Source organism: Diceros bicornis, chromosome 18 (assembly GCF_020826845.1).
Source record: "Diceros bicornis minor isolate mBicDic1 chromosome 18, mDicBic1.mat.cur, whole genome shotgun sequence".
Classification (NCBI taxonomy): domain Eukaryota; kingdom Metazoa; phylum Chordata; class Mammalia; order Perissodactyla; family Rhinocerotidae; genus Diceros; species Diceros bicornis.
Window position 1 is genome coordinate 31055719 of NC_080757.1, and position 14179 is coordinate 31069897.

The 14179-nt window shown below is 39.7% G+C and overlaps 1 protein-coding gene across 2 annotated transcripts in view; it reads right to left on the reverse strand.

The window, feature by feature from the left end:
• Window positions 1–14179, reverse strand: part of ANKFN1 (ankyrin repeat and fibronectin type III domain containing 1) — a 281192-nt gene that overhangs the window by 124036 nt on the left and 142977 nt on the right. For both annotated transcript variants that reach the window (XM_058559349.1, XM_058559350.1), the window contains 2 exons: window positions 9363–9564; window positions 5825–6035 (listed from right to left, as the gene is read on the reverse strand). In XM_058559349.1, the coding sequence (XP_058415332.1) occupies window positions 5825–6035; window positions 9363–9548 (397 nt within the window). In that variant the 5' untranslated portion in view covers window positions 9549–9564. The remainder of the gene's footprint in view (window positions 1–5824; window positions 6036–9362; window positions 9565–14179) is intronic.

Sequence of the window (14179 nt, forward strand, 5' to 3'; positions counted from 1 at the left end):
GAAAATTAAAATAACGTGATGTGATTAGAAAGTGACTTTAGACTTTGGACTTGGTGGCCAGAGAAAGCCACTCTTGAAGATGTGACATTTAAGCTGAAATGTTAGTAAGGAGTTGGCCATATAATGATCAAGATTAAAAGCATTCAAGCATTCCAAGCATAGGGAACAGTTAGTATAAAGGCCCTCTGGTAGGATAGCGTGGGGTGTTCAAGGGAGAGAAGGGAGGCTGGTGGGGCTGGCGTATCATGGGTGACGGGTGAGCAGAATGAGATGAGGTTTGAGGAGCAGGTTTGTGAGTCAGGGTGAGGATCTGTACACCTATTTTAATGAAGCAGATAAAAATATCTGGGGACTCATTTTAGAGACCTACCTAAGGTTCATTCTTTCTATATTCTTAATGGTTGCAAATCTTTGTCCTTTGAGGGTGGATTTGATTTCAGGAAACCTCTCTAAATCATTTAAAGCCCAGTCTGGTGAACATGGAGGGTGATGACGCTGGGTAATGCTGTTTTGGAACAAAAATCAGGTGTGACTCTAAGCAACGAGTCAGATTTTCTCATAAACTGACTCTGAGGACAAATCCAAAAGTGTTTAGAGCAATGGCAGCACTGTTGGAGCAAGTGTGGGGTCTCCCATGAGGACTATGTTAAAGGATAACATTCGTTTGGATTGTAGACTTTCTGCTGTGTTTGTTTACATAAAGCTAGCCTCATTAGTTTATAGTCACACCTCTTAGACGTGCCCTGAACCAGTCTCAGCACTTACACAAACCCTCAACTGCTGCAGAAACTAGTGGTGCATCCTGAAAAGTCTGCCAAAATTGTAACATTGGTGTCTGCACCATACTTGGATGACAGCTACTCTGCAATCGCACTTTGTGAAGTAACTGAACATAACTAATTCTGGGTGACATTTCCTAGTTCCACAGGCAGTATCCAAGAACAAGTGAGAGAGAGGAGTTCACAAAGAAATGCAGAGAGAGAGGAGAGGGTCTGGAGAAAAGGGAGCATGCAGCTACAGGAAAGGGCAGAAAGACTAAAAATGAGGAGCATTCCTCCATTCTTACTGGTCCGTATTGTTAAACAGTGTGAAAATAAAAACAACTGGACTATGGCAACAACCAAATTCTACAACAGTGCCTGGAAAACAACAATAACAACAACAACAAAAGGTACCCCACAGGATAAATTACTGGAAGACTTAAAGGTTTTTTCCATACATTGTGTGCGAGTGCACACGTGTGTGTGGATGTGTCTACCTGCGCTACACACATAATTTATGTGTGTGTATATGTGCTAAAATTTGATGCCTGTGAGTCCTAGAAATATAAGACAGGGCTTAAAATTTCAACTGAAAATTTCTGAGTACCTACTATGTGCCAGCTACTAGGGTCAGAAGATAAGACAATATCCATGTGAGTGACCAGATTTGCACATGGTAGGCATCCAAAAAGAACTAGTTTCTTCATGATTACTGTTTACAGGGCCTAAATGATGCCAAATAGATAGCAGCCTCAGAAAGGCAAGGCCCTCGTTGATGATTCAGCAAATTCCTCCTGGAGACTGTTGAACTATGATTTGAGGGTGGGGGCAAGATATGAGTTAGTCAGAATAAGAGAGGGGTTTATGACTGGAGACTTCCATGTACAGAGACAAGTCTTTCTTAGATAGCAGTTGTTCAATTGAGCATGAGTCATGGTGACTGGGATACTGAATGGATGAAACAATCAAAGGCATAGCCCCCAGGGGTCCTGAGATGCCTCTGTACGTTAGCTTTCCTAGATCTAGTCCTTTCAGATTCTGTGCCTGTTTCCTGAGCTCGGAACACCAGTCTGAGAGGAAGTACTTGGGATTCTACTTTAATAATGGCTGATGTTTTCTTCTAGAAGGAATGAGTATTATTACTTTGTGCTGCTTGCCTAAAGGTGGGAAAAACAGAAAAAATTCACCTAATAAAGATACTAGATTCATCTAATGAGCAGGCTGGGGTTCTGTATATATTTAATCTTGGGGCAATGTGCAAGTTTGGGTGGCCACGTCTGGGACTTTCCCTATGAATAAGGAAATGTATATGGTTGAGTTTCAAGCCACGTTTATCAAGACCACTGCCATGTAGCTATATGATTGAGGGGCTAAAGACTGGAAAACAGGTTTGCGAGTTAAGTCTTGAAACTCTTCTGTGCCTTTGTGATTCCTGTTATGAAATGAGAATTATAGAGAACTTCCTTCTGAGTTGTGTTGGAATCCGTGGTTGGCACAGAGGAAAGAGTATTGGACTAGTTTTCAGAAGCTAATATGCTGGGGAAGGGAAGACAGATGAGAAGCTCTATTAGAAGCCCTGCACTCTGCTTTGAAGTATTTGACAGGCATTAGAAGAGGAACAGATGGAGAGTCAGGGAAGGAAGGAATTGAACATCTATGGTGTGATAGTGAGTGTGCTAATGCTTTTCCACAAATACCAAAGCACTTAATACAGAAGATCTGGATTCAAATCATGGCTCCACTACTTACTAGCTTTGTACCATTGGATGAATTATTTGACTTTTCTTATTCCAGTTTCCTCATTCATCAAAATGAGGATACTAACTCCTATCTCAAGCCACTTGTCAGGATCAAATGAGATAATGCAAGCAAAAGCATTTTTGCAATGTGTAAAACATTCTAAGAACTTAAGGCCTCATTGTTATTTTTCTTCTCTTATATCCTGCTTCTGCAGCTTCTGGGGAACAATTTGCAGCAGGTGTTTGCTTATCTGGTTCTGGCTGACAGACTGTGCTTCTTCTCATGGGCTGGCTCATACTCATGCACAGAAGTAATTCTATTTCTTTTGTACTTGATATATAAAGTAAATTAAAAATTTCTGAAAACAGATTGTATTTTTCTATCCTGCCTTTCTCCAATGGGAATGGCACCTTAGTGCATAGAACAGAACAAAGACAGACACCATAGGATTTTAGCAAACAGCACAAAGGGAAAGATTCAGGGGCCCAGTGGCCACAGCTCTCCGTATTGGTTATTTGGAAAGGCAGTAAGTTTGCACAGCAGGATCCCAGGCATTGGTGTCCCACAGACTTGGGCTTTAGTCCTTGACATCCCTATTCATTTGCTAGATGTGTGACCTTTGATTAGTCATTAATCAATCTGATTAACCTGTCAGAATTGAAAAGTCTTCTTCTTCAAAAGGGAGTTAATAATATCATCCTGAAGGGCTAGTGTGAAAACCAGAGATAATGTATGTGGAGACTTCATAGGTACCCAATCAATATTCCTTTGCCATTTTTACACATACTGGAGTCTATACATGGTACTATCTCTGACTTCTTGGGTGGCCAAGGTGACTTAGGTGTCATATTTCCTGGAGGCAAAAACTTGGATTTATCTCTTACCATCCTTTACAACTTTGTGATGATAATTGTGGTTATCATCCTGGAGAGAATGAGAAAAAACAGAGATCTTTGGAATGAATTTGCTTTTGGTTTAAATAGATATTTAGTACTTGGGTTCTTTTATGGAGATTTAATTATGCACAAGGGGGCCTGGGGAGATTGAGAGTCTTACTGGTTTCACGGAAAATGCAGAATTCTTCATAGCGTCTTAGGTAAGTAGGACTAATGTTTCATCCAGCCCAGTGCAGGCAACATCTGGATGAATGGTCTCCTTGTACCTATAGAATGGGGCTCAGTCTGCATTCTCTGTGTTCAGACCCTCTGATTCTCTCTCCACTGCTCTCTCACTGGATCTTTGGGACAGACCTTATTGCAACATAATTGGAAGACAGCAAATAAGCCTTTTTGATTTCTTCGATCCTTGTTTGCCCATCCCTTCAAATCCTCCAATTCCACTGAAAAGAAGTGGCACTTTGATGATGGAGCTCTAATTGAAGAGCCCCGATTCTGCTGAACCAAATTCTTACTCTCTTTGACATGGATGTGGTGAGCTTAGCATTTATAAAATAAAGAGTTTTCTGATGCAAAGATCTGCCTCTGTACCTAGTCTTCGGGTGGTGGAGGTTTATGAAATTTAGGAGCAGAGATGTGACCTCTAATTATATATTTGCTTGCTTCTCTTTCAGCCTTCTGGGTCTCACCACTTGGAAGTAAGTGAATCAGTATTAGTGAAACTAACAGTTTGATGAGTTTACTCTTTTCTTTTAGGAAACATAAAAACTGTGGCTCTGAGCCATTGTGGTCATTGGGTCAGAGAGTTTGCACCGAGGGGAATGTGAGTGCCTACCTCAGAATGTTGCTGTGAGGATTAAAGGAGTCAGTACATGTAAAGTGCTCAGAATAGTGCCTGGCACAGGGTAAGGGCTGTGAGATTTTATCTCCTCCCCTCCTGGGCGGGGTGTGCCATTGGCCCCAGAGCAGCTCCCTTTGGCAAGTACTATCAGCTCTACTTCAAAATACATCCAGAAAGAAGCCATTCACAAAAGACCACATATTATATAATTCCATCTATATGAAATGTCCAGAATAGGCAAATCTATAGAAACAGAAAGTAGATTAGTGATTGCCTAGGGCTGAGAGGAGAGGTTTGGGGAGTGATAGCTAAAGGGTATTGGGTTTCTTTTGGGGTGATGAAAATGGTCTAAAATTGATTGCAGTGATGGCTGCACAACTCTATGTGTATACTAAAAACTATTGAATTGTACACGTTAAATGGGTGAATTGTATGGCATGTGAATTACATCTCAATAAAGCTGTTAAAAAATACGTCCAGAATTCCACCCCTGCACACTATCAATGTCACTACCATGCTAGTCCAAGCAACTGGCATCTGTCTCCTGGACCATGAAATAGCCTCCTAACCTGTCTTCCTAATTTCACAATTGCCCACCACTGTCCATTCTCCACAGAGCACTGTAGTGATCTTTTAAAATGTGAAGCAGAATATGTTATTCACCTGCTTAAACTGCTCCACTGTCTCCCCATCAAACTCACAATCAAAGTGAAACATCTTACCACGGCCTGTAAGATCCTGAATGATCTGGTCTCAGTGACTTCTTCCTCAGTGAACACTCTCCCTTTGTTCATTTTGTTCTTCAGATCTGGCAATCTCATTTCTGCCTGTCTCAGCACCTTTCTATTTGCCTTTCTATTCACTCTGCCTAGAATTTGACCCCACATCGTCTCATGGCTTGTTGCTTGATATCATGTAGGACTAGGCTCAAATGTCACCACATCAGAGCGACTTTCCTCGCCCAGCCCTGTTTAAAATAGTCTCCACTCCATCAATCGCTAGCCACTCATCCATTTTATTTTCTTCATAATATTTATCACTATTTGAGTTTATGTTTTAATTTATATATTTACTTGCTTATTGGAAGTCTCCTCCACTACTATGTAAGTTCTATGGGAATAGGGATTTTGTCTTGCTTATCACTGCATTCCTAGGACCTAGAACAGTGCTCATTCCTCAGTGTTTGTTGAATAAATGAATGAATAAATGAATGAATGAATGAAGCTACCATATTGACTGGACACAAAGACACTAACACACATCTATTCATTCTTTTCCTATGTGTACTTCCTATTCTATAGCCTCACTTGGTGTATTTCACATATTTAAAACTTGGGTTAAATTCTGAGGAGAAAGTTCCTTGGAGGCTCTTTTTCAATGATATTCTAGAGGCTCTTTTTCAATGGTATGCTTAGACTGATAAACACTATCACTATTTGCATGAAAGTCCATGAAAACATGTAAAAGATTTCAAAGCCTATGCTTAGTCAACCATTCCTGCTCTAAAGCTCAGCAAAGGCTATCTCAGTGGCATAAAGCTGGGTCTAGCCTTAATAGTACATGTTTTTATTCTCAGGTTTACTTACAGTGTGGACTTTCTCGGGCCCCTGTCCTCAAAAGAATCCTAGCAATGGGGACATTGTTGGTCATGATGGCAATATCAAGGGGCGTCAGCCCCTCACTGTTAGGTGTGTTGAGATCTAGTTCTTCTGGTGTATACTGATACAGAAGGATCTGCACAGCATCCATGTCCTGCTGTTCAACTGCTTCAAACATGGCTTCATTGCCCTGGAAGTTCTGGAGGAGAAGAACACAAGCAGGTTAGCACAATTTCATAGACTAGTGTGTCTTTGCAGCTTAGCTGTTTTGAATTTTAGTGACTGCTTCAGTGACTGCATTCCTATTTATAAGTGGTATAACTGCAATTTATCCCAAGGTCTCCAAAGTAAATACTGTGGTGGACCCTTCCTCCATCTTTTTAATGGGCATTACATAGATCTGTACATTTAGATGCGTTGAGACAATACAGTATAGCATGGCTAGTCTATAGATAACAGGAAATAGCAGCTTTTCTCAAACCAGTCTTCTGTGGAGTACTGTTCGATAGGTCATTAAAGAGTGTTCTATTAGAAAGTAGCATGTGGTCAAATAAATTTGGTAAGCATTGGATTAAACCAAGTTACTACCTTATTTTACTGTAAGACCTCTCAGGGCCTTTAATAATTTGAACATGCAATTATGACTCTCTTATAGGTGGGAAATATGACCTGTTTCAAATATTTGTTCACAGAACACATTTTTCATTACATTTGTTTTAACTGCCCCAGAATAATGTTCTACAGAACAGTTTGGGAAATGCTCGCATAGATAACGTAGCACAGGTAGTTTGAATTATGACTAGCTTAGAATTGAGAGTACGCTTTCTCTTTTTCTCTCAAACTCATGCCCTCCCTCTCCACGCCCCATGTCGCTACTATTGCTCCGACCATTATCATCCCTTGCCTGGACCATGGCAATGACCTGCCTCTTGCTAGTCTTAGTATCCTCTAGCCCATGCTCTTTATTGATACAAGAGTAGCCTTTCTAAAATATATGTTACATGTCCCCTCCCTATTACAAATCTCTAAGCTCCACGTTGCCTGCAGGCTGACTCCCAAACTCCTATACTAAACTATACTTTCTCAACCCAGAGCCCCAACCAGTGAACACCTAGCATTTCTGAGCCCTCAGGTGAGGGGCTCAAGAGGTAGTGTCCAGGGGGGTTTCAGTGGCTGGATGGCAAGTTGTTTTTGGGCCCAAGAGGGCCAAAAGTTGAATACAGTAGTCCCTGCTTACCTGCGGTTTTGCTTTCCAAGGTTTCAGTTACCGTGGTCTGCAAATGTGTAAATGGAAAATTCCAGAAATAAACCATTCATGTTTTAAATTGCATGCTGTTCTGAGTAGTGTGAAGAAATATCATGCCATCCTGCTCCATCCCACCCAGGATGTGAATCATCCCTTTGTCCAGCATATCCACGCTGTATACATTACCTGCCCCTTAATCACTTAGTCACTAGCTCATTTATGACACTGACTATCACTGTATAGCAGTGCTTGTGTTCAAGTAACCCTTATTTTACTTAATAATGGCCCCCAAATGAAAGACTAGTGATGCTGGTAATTTGGATATGCCAAAGAGAAGTTATTGTTGTTAATCTCTTACTGTGCCTAATTTATAAATTAAACTTTATCATAGGTATGTATGTATAGGAAAAAACATGGTATATATAGGGTTCAGTACTATCTGTGGTTTCAGCATCCACTGGGGGTCTTGGAAGTATTCCCGTGGATAAGAGGAGACTACTGTATTTACAGGATACAAATCACCTACAGAAAAAAATAGCTAAAGACAATATGGTTCTTTTGAAAATTTCTTTCAGAGGATTAATAGTAAATAAAGGAGAAAAGCTTTGGAATTTTCTCTAATACATATTTCTGTAGCTCATGGGAGCAACACATATACTATTTACACATCTATGTGGTATCTTCTCCAAGAGTTGCTTGATCTTTAAAAATGTTAAAATACCATTGTATTTGACCTAGCATAGGGGTTGCCTGATTAAAATGTGGAAGGTCTTCAGTGACCAAATATTTAGGTTGGCAGATTTTATTTTTAGCCTCATCAAAAATCAATTTTATCAAGGCTGCAGGCCGGCTTAGCTGAGTACATAACACGATTGAAATTTGAGGAAAATACAAAGCTATTATGCAAATGCTTGCTTTGACAACTGGGACCTAGGGGATAGAGCTATTTTGGTACACAGCTCTCTTTGCTAGAAGACATTCTGCTGAATGGAAAAGCATTTTGTCAACAATCTGCCAAACTGAAGAGCCTCTGATGCTTAGGCCATAACTCAGCCACAACCAAGCCCTCCCAGAAGATGAATTTGAAATGAGAAAACAAATTAGAAAACAAATGAGTGCAAAGTTAAAATGCTGCCCTGTCCACAGTTGTGTATTTGTTTGTGATTCTTAGTATGTCTAATTTCTCATGTGCCACATTTGCCCTCACTCTTAAGTCATTTCCTTCTCCACGCTTTTGTTGGCAAACTCGAGTATGCTTCTATCTGGAAAGGCTAGGGCTCATTTCTGTTTTAAGCTCAAACAAATGGGGCCATTACCCACTGCAGAAATACCCTTGCTGAGCATGTTAATATTACGCCCTCAGCTTCTACCAAGGGTCCAGTATAAGAAACTAGTATATGAGAATCTCTGTAACATCACCAATACTAATCTTTATTCTCCATTACATAATTCACTCTGGTATCTTATATAGGTCGAAGGACTTAGCAACAGGAAAATATTCATTTTTCCTTATAGAGTGATATACTTCCAGTTATCAGCTAATGGAATGCTATAACCAAGTGTGTGTCCCTTTCTGCTTTGACTGACTAGAAACTCAGAGATAAATGTAATGGTAAATTTTAGGTACTATATTTGCCTAGGTTGTTGCTATATCTATTTCTCTTTCCACCTCCACTGTTTCATTTTTCTGGTTCTTTCTTTTTCTCCTTCCTTCCTTCCTCTCTTTTTTCTCCTCCCTCCCTTCCTCCCTTCCTCCCTTCTTTCCTTCCCTCCCACCCTTTCTCACTCTCTCCCTCTATTTCTATCTGTATCACTTCCTTTATTTCCCGTTGTATAATATATATACATTTTTTTGCCCAGATTCCATCTTGAATGCCTTTGGAAAATATATGGGGTATACATTCTAGATAAGTAAATAAAATGTTGTTCATTGCTCATTCAAGATTTGAATCAACACTGGAGCTCTCAGAAAGCCTATTTAATCTCATATTCCATATTTGTCAAAATGCTATTTTTTTTGTTTCTTTGGTCTGTTAGAGAAAGAAAAACTAAGGGGGAAAAAAGGGAAAGAAATTAAGAAAAAGAAACGGAAAATCTCACAATCACTCAGACTTCGGCTAATAGCATAGAATGTGCAGTTCTTGCCTTACCTCACTTTCAGTGTTTACAAAATTGCCAACGTCAGCTTCTGAAGTAAACATGGATCATCTCAGAAGCTCCCTAAGTCCAAATACAACTGCACATATCAAATCAAGACAAGAATAAAAAGAGTTTTATTACCACCGAGGTCTTTCTGAGACTCAGCCGGTCAGTTCTTGTTCTAAAACAGGCCTCATCAAACGAAGAGTGGCTCCCCTTCAGCTTCTCAGAGAGGTTCCTGTACAGGCGTTTGGCAGCATTGGGAGATGACGGGGCGCTATGTTTTTTTGATTGAGAAAGATGTAAATTCTGCATTTGTTGTGTCATTTTCACACAGCAGTTCCTAAGAGGAGGAAAATCGGATGTTGTATCATTTACACAACATAATTATAAATTGACAAGAATTTTATCATCTCCAGTAACCATCTGGGATCCTAATAAAATATTATAGCTGAAAGGGACTTTAGAGATCATTAGATACAGCTTTTTCATGTTATAGATGAGAAAGCCGAAACCCGGGGAAGGGAAGCAGCTTGTTTATGGCCACATAGCTAATTGGTGGCAAGAATGAAATGACAACCTCCACTTACTATATACACATATACATTTACATACAAACATGTATATGACATGGGCCTCTACTCAAAAGTCTTGTAGTCTCTATCCCACTGGGAGGAAGTGTCTCAATTCTATAACCCAGAGGGTCTGTTCACTTCCTCTTGGGTAATATGTAATTGAGATCTTTCTACTTACCTCCTTCTGGATGGTGCCCTCTGTTGAGTGTATAAGAGAATGTGGTTGTTCCCTGCAGATCTCCCTTCTCTCAAGGTGTGAGATTGTGCCTGTTGTCTGAGATTTGGTGAACTACCCCAGTGCCCAGAGGTTTGGGGGATTTGTACTCATAGGCGCATCCTTTTTCACACCAGATACTCAGGTAGTGTCCTCCAGGGCATTCACTACCGGAATTCTCCAAGAAGTACTTGACTGCTGTTCCACAAGTCTCTAACAGGTCCTCACCAGTGTCATACCTGAAGTCAGTTTCCAGGAGATCGGCCATGCCATTTCAAAAGCCACCCACCATTATGTTGGGTATTGCTTTTGAAATATTGATGCTACCAAGGCTATGGCTGCCTGCATGCTTATGTGTATTGGATGAACAAATGCATAAATGAAATAACTGGCCAAGGCAGTTATGTGTAAAGTGTCTACACTCCTGGTTCAGCCTCTGGTACATTGAGCCTAGGTCTCTCTGGAGCATGCTGCCTTCCCACTGCCTTGCCTCAACTCTGCAGTGAAGTCTTCCATTTGTAATGCTGCCATTGCTACTTAGCTGTGACCCTTGGTCATCTCCAGTCCTTGAATTTTTATAGCCTTATGGACCCCCATGATATAATATCATGTAGAACCTCTTTTATTGACCAAACTCTTCACAGGACTAACTTTGATGATTCCCCAATTCCTATAAGGTAAAGTGTAAATTCTTTAGCCTCACATACAAGTGCTTATCTCTCCAGCCTCATTTCCTACTGTACCTCTACATTTTATGTTGCAGCCTTTCTGACCTTCTTAGACTTTCCTAAATAGTTCAAACTCTTTCCTATCTCTGGGTCTTTGTGTGCACTGCTTTGCATGTATTGGAATTCCACTTGTGCCTTTGTCACCTAGGAAGTGATTGCTGATCCTTAAAGTCTATGCTCAAGTGGTCTCAGGCAAATTTATGTATTTCTTTACTCATTCACTTAATATATGCCAGTTATAGCAAATATTTCATTGTATTACAACTGTTTTTTTGGCTTTCTGTCTCCAGCTAGTCTGTAGGCTTCTCAAGAACAAGGACTTCCAAGTATTAGTTTTTAAATCTCAGCACCTAAAGTGTGCCTCCTCAAGGTAAAAGAAATATAACATAGATTAGGCTATAAATTGCTAGTCTTCCACCTACCGACTATATGATCTCAGGCAAGTTACTTAATATGTCTGAATCTCATTTTTCTCATTTATAAGATAGGGATAATAATAAGATCTGCATTTTATGGTTGTGAGGATTTGATGAGATAATGCATGTAAAGAGCTTAGAATATAGGAAGACTCATGGCAGCTATCATTTTTGTTATAGAAAATAATAGATACTTTAGAGTAAATTAATGCACATATGAGAGTCTAGTACATATAAAATACTAAGGGGCTACCTAGAAAGCTCATTTCCTCCTCATGCTTCTGAATTAGGCTTCATGTCTACTAGCACCAACTAACCTTGACTTACTTGCACTTTAACAGATGGAGATCCATCTTCATTACATTGTTTGATGTCTTTAGGCACCTTTTAAGTCTTGCTTGCAATTTCCTCCAACATAAAAAGACTTCCTAGTGCCTTCCAAAGTGGTCAGACCTATCCAGTATTAGTCGTGTCCATCAGCCCCTACCCAGTCTTAGCTAAATGGTCATATTCACATTTGGGAAGATGATGTAAAGCGCTATCTGTAGTGTGTACGTACGTGTGTATGTGTTTTCATAAATCTTTGCTAATCTTTTAATTTTCACAAAAGCAGAAATGGAAAGAGTAGGTGATTTGGCATCTTTCTCCTTCCATATACAAATCCTTTACCTTTGATTTAATAGCAACTACAGTGTTTCCTCTTTATCTTTCCATTCCCACAAAAGTTCCAGATTGATATGCAAGCTGGCTCACATGGGGATCGCCTTAACCTCTTTCTTTCTGCCTTCTGTCCCTAGCCTTTTCCTTCAGCATTCATGCCCCAATTCAAGCCATCTGTCTTGTCTACATCATTATCATTCCCAAAATAACTCTACATTCTTTTGTATCTCCCACAGTGCCCAGGAGTCCAGTAAATAAATTCTTGTTGATTGATCAAATTCCAGTTACTTGCCCTCTAACTGATGACACCTACCCACATGGCCTTTTTGTCTTTGCTCATCTCCCATCTGTTCCCTTCAGTCAAAATAGGTTGACTTTGTCTGTCTCTTTGACTTCCTTCTCATACTGCCCCAGCTGTTCCTTCTTTCCAGGCCATTCTTGAGCATGTTTCTATTCTTCTAGATTTCATCTATCATTATATTTTCTTTTCTTCCTCTATATTTAAAACTTTGTTTGATGAGAGATACTGAGAAAGACAACTTTCTGTTATCTGTTCTATAAACATGCACACCTATCCCAACTAAGTGTGCTCCTGAATTTTTACCCTTATGGAAAGGGACAGCATTTGAGAAGCAGTGTAGCTTTGGCCCTGGAATTTGGCAGACCCAAGCTCGAATCATGAAATTGTTATCTATAATCAATGTGACTTTGGGTAATTTATTTAAATTCTCTGAGTTTGTTTAATCATATATAAAAAGAGTTCTTACAGAGTTGTGAAGATTAAATGAATTAACAAATGAAAGGTATGTAAACTGTTTGGTGCATAGTAGCCACTCAATAAATAGCACTAATTATTAAGGTTACTTTAAGTCTTCTTCCCAAAGCAAAGAAAGCCAGGTACATTGTAATAATTTAAATAGTTTTGTTGTTTGTTTTAAACACTGTTTTGAGAGCTGAGTTTATATACTTATGATACTATTTAGTTTTTATTTTGATAGAAAAATGTTTAGATATTTAAAATATCTAAAATATGTATGTTTATAGTAACTTATGGTAAAACAAAAATAGCAAGTAGAACTTCAAACTATTAGAGGGAAGAGAAAAATGAATATAAGTCTAAGAAACAATTGAGGGGCCGGCCTGGTGGCACAGTGGTTAAGTTCACACACTCTGCTTTGGCGGCCCGGGGTTTTCATGTTTGGATCCTGGGCACGGACCTATGCACTGCTCAGCAATCCATGCTTAGGCGGCGTCCCACATAGAAAGTATAGGAAGATGGGCACGGATGTTAGCCCAAGGCAAATTTTCCTCAGCAAAAAGAGGAGGATTGGCAACAGATGTTAGCTCAGGGCTAATCTTCCCCACCAAAAAAAAAAAAAAATTGAAAAATAAAAAAGAAACAAAATAAGAAAACGTAATAAATAGAAATGTAAAATGAAGTAGTGGGGCTAAGATTGAATATATCTTTGAGCACAATACATTCAAATGGTTTACTTTTCCTAATATAAGACAAAACTCTCCAATTGAGATTTTTAAAAAGCCATTTACAGGTGGTAGACTAAATAAACATTTTATGGAAAGATTAAAAATACTACTATGACAGTGGGAATGGTGAAGTAAGGACCTCCAAAAATCCTCTTCTCCATAAAAGCAGTGAGAACACTAGCAAAAATTGTCAGAATTAACTTTTTTCAGAACCATGGATATTAACCAAAGGTTTGCAACAATCCAGGAAGTGTTTATTCAGACTTGAATAAGTGAATTCAGTAAGTAGGGTGAGCCTTGTGGCATTTTTAACTTGCTCAATCCCCATCTTCCCCAGCTCTGTAGTAGCCTTGAAGACCAACAGCCTACATTCATGGTGAAAAACAGTAGTCTGGCAGCCACTGCATGGTACAGAATAGTGATGGAGCTCCTTCGAAACCCCATTTGAGAGACTTGTCATTATTTGACCTGTCTGCTGGTTGCCTGGGAGACCCTACTCACAAGGCTTTTCTTTATTTGATTGACTTGGAGCTCACCAAGTGCAAATAATCTTTTACTCTGGGGCATGTGTCAAAAACAAACATCAGCAATTGTTTGACATCTCAGCTGCCTAAAGTGGTGGATAAGAGTAGGGGCAAACAATAAACTAACCAAAAAGCTTAAAAGGAAAAGCTGGAGAATGAGATGTCCCTAGAAGACTTTGAAAGCTCCGACACATTCCTGGGGATCTAGCAGATCACATGCATGCCCAGGGCTGGGAGCATTCTCATAAAATACCTGAGAATGTCCTAGGCTCTCATCTGTGTCTGACTTTGAGGCTCTGTGCAAGCAGAAAGTGAAGACTAGAGCAGAGCTGTCAACTGCCTGATGCGTATTGAAG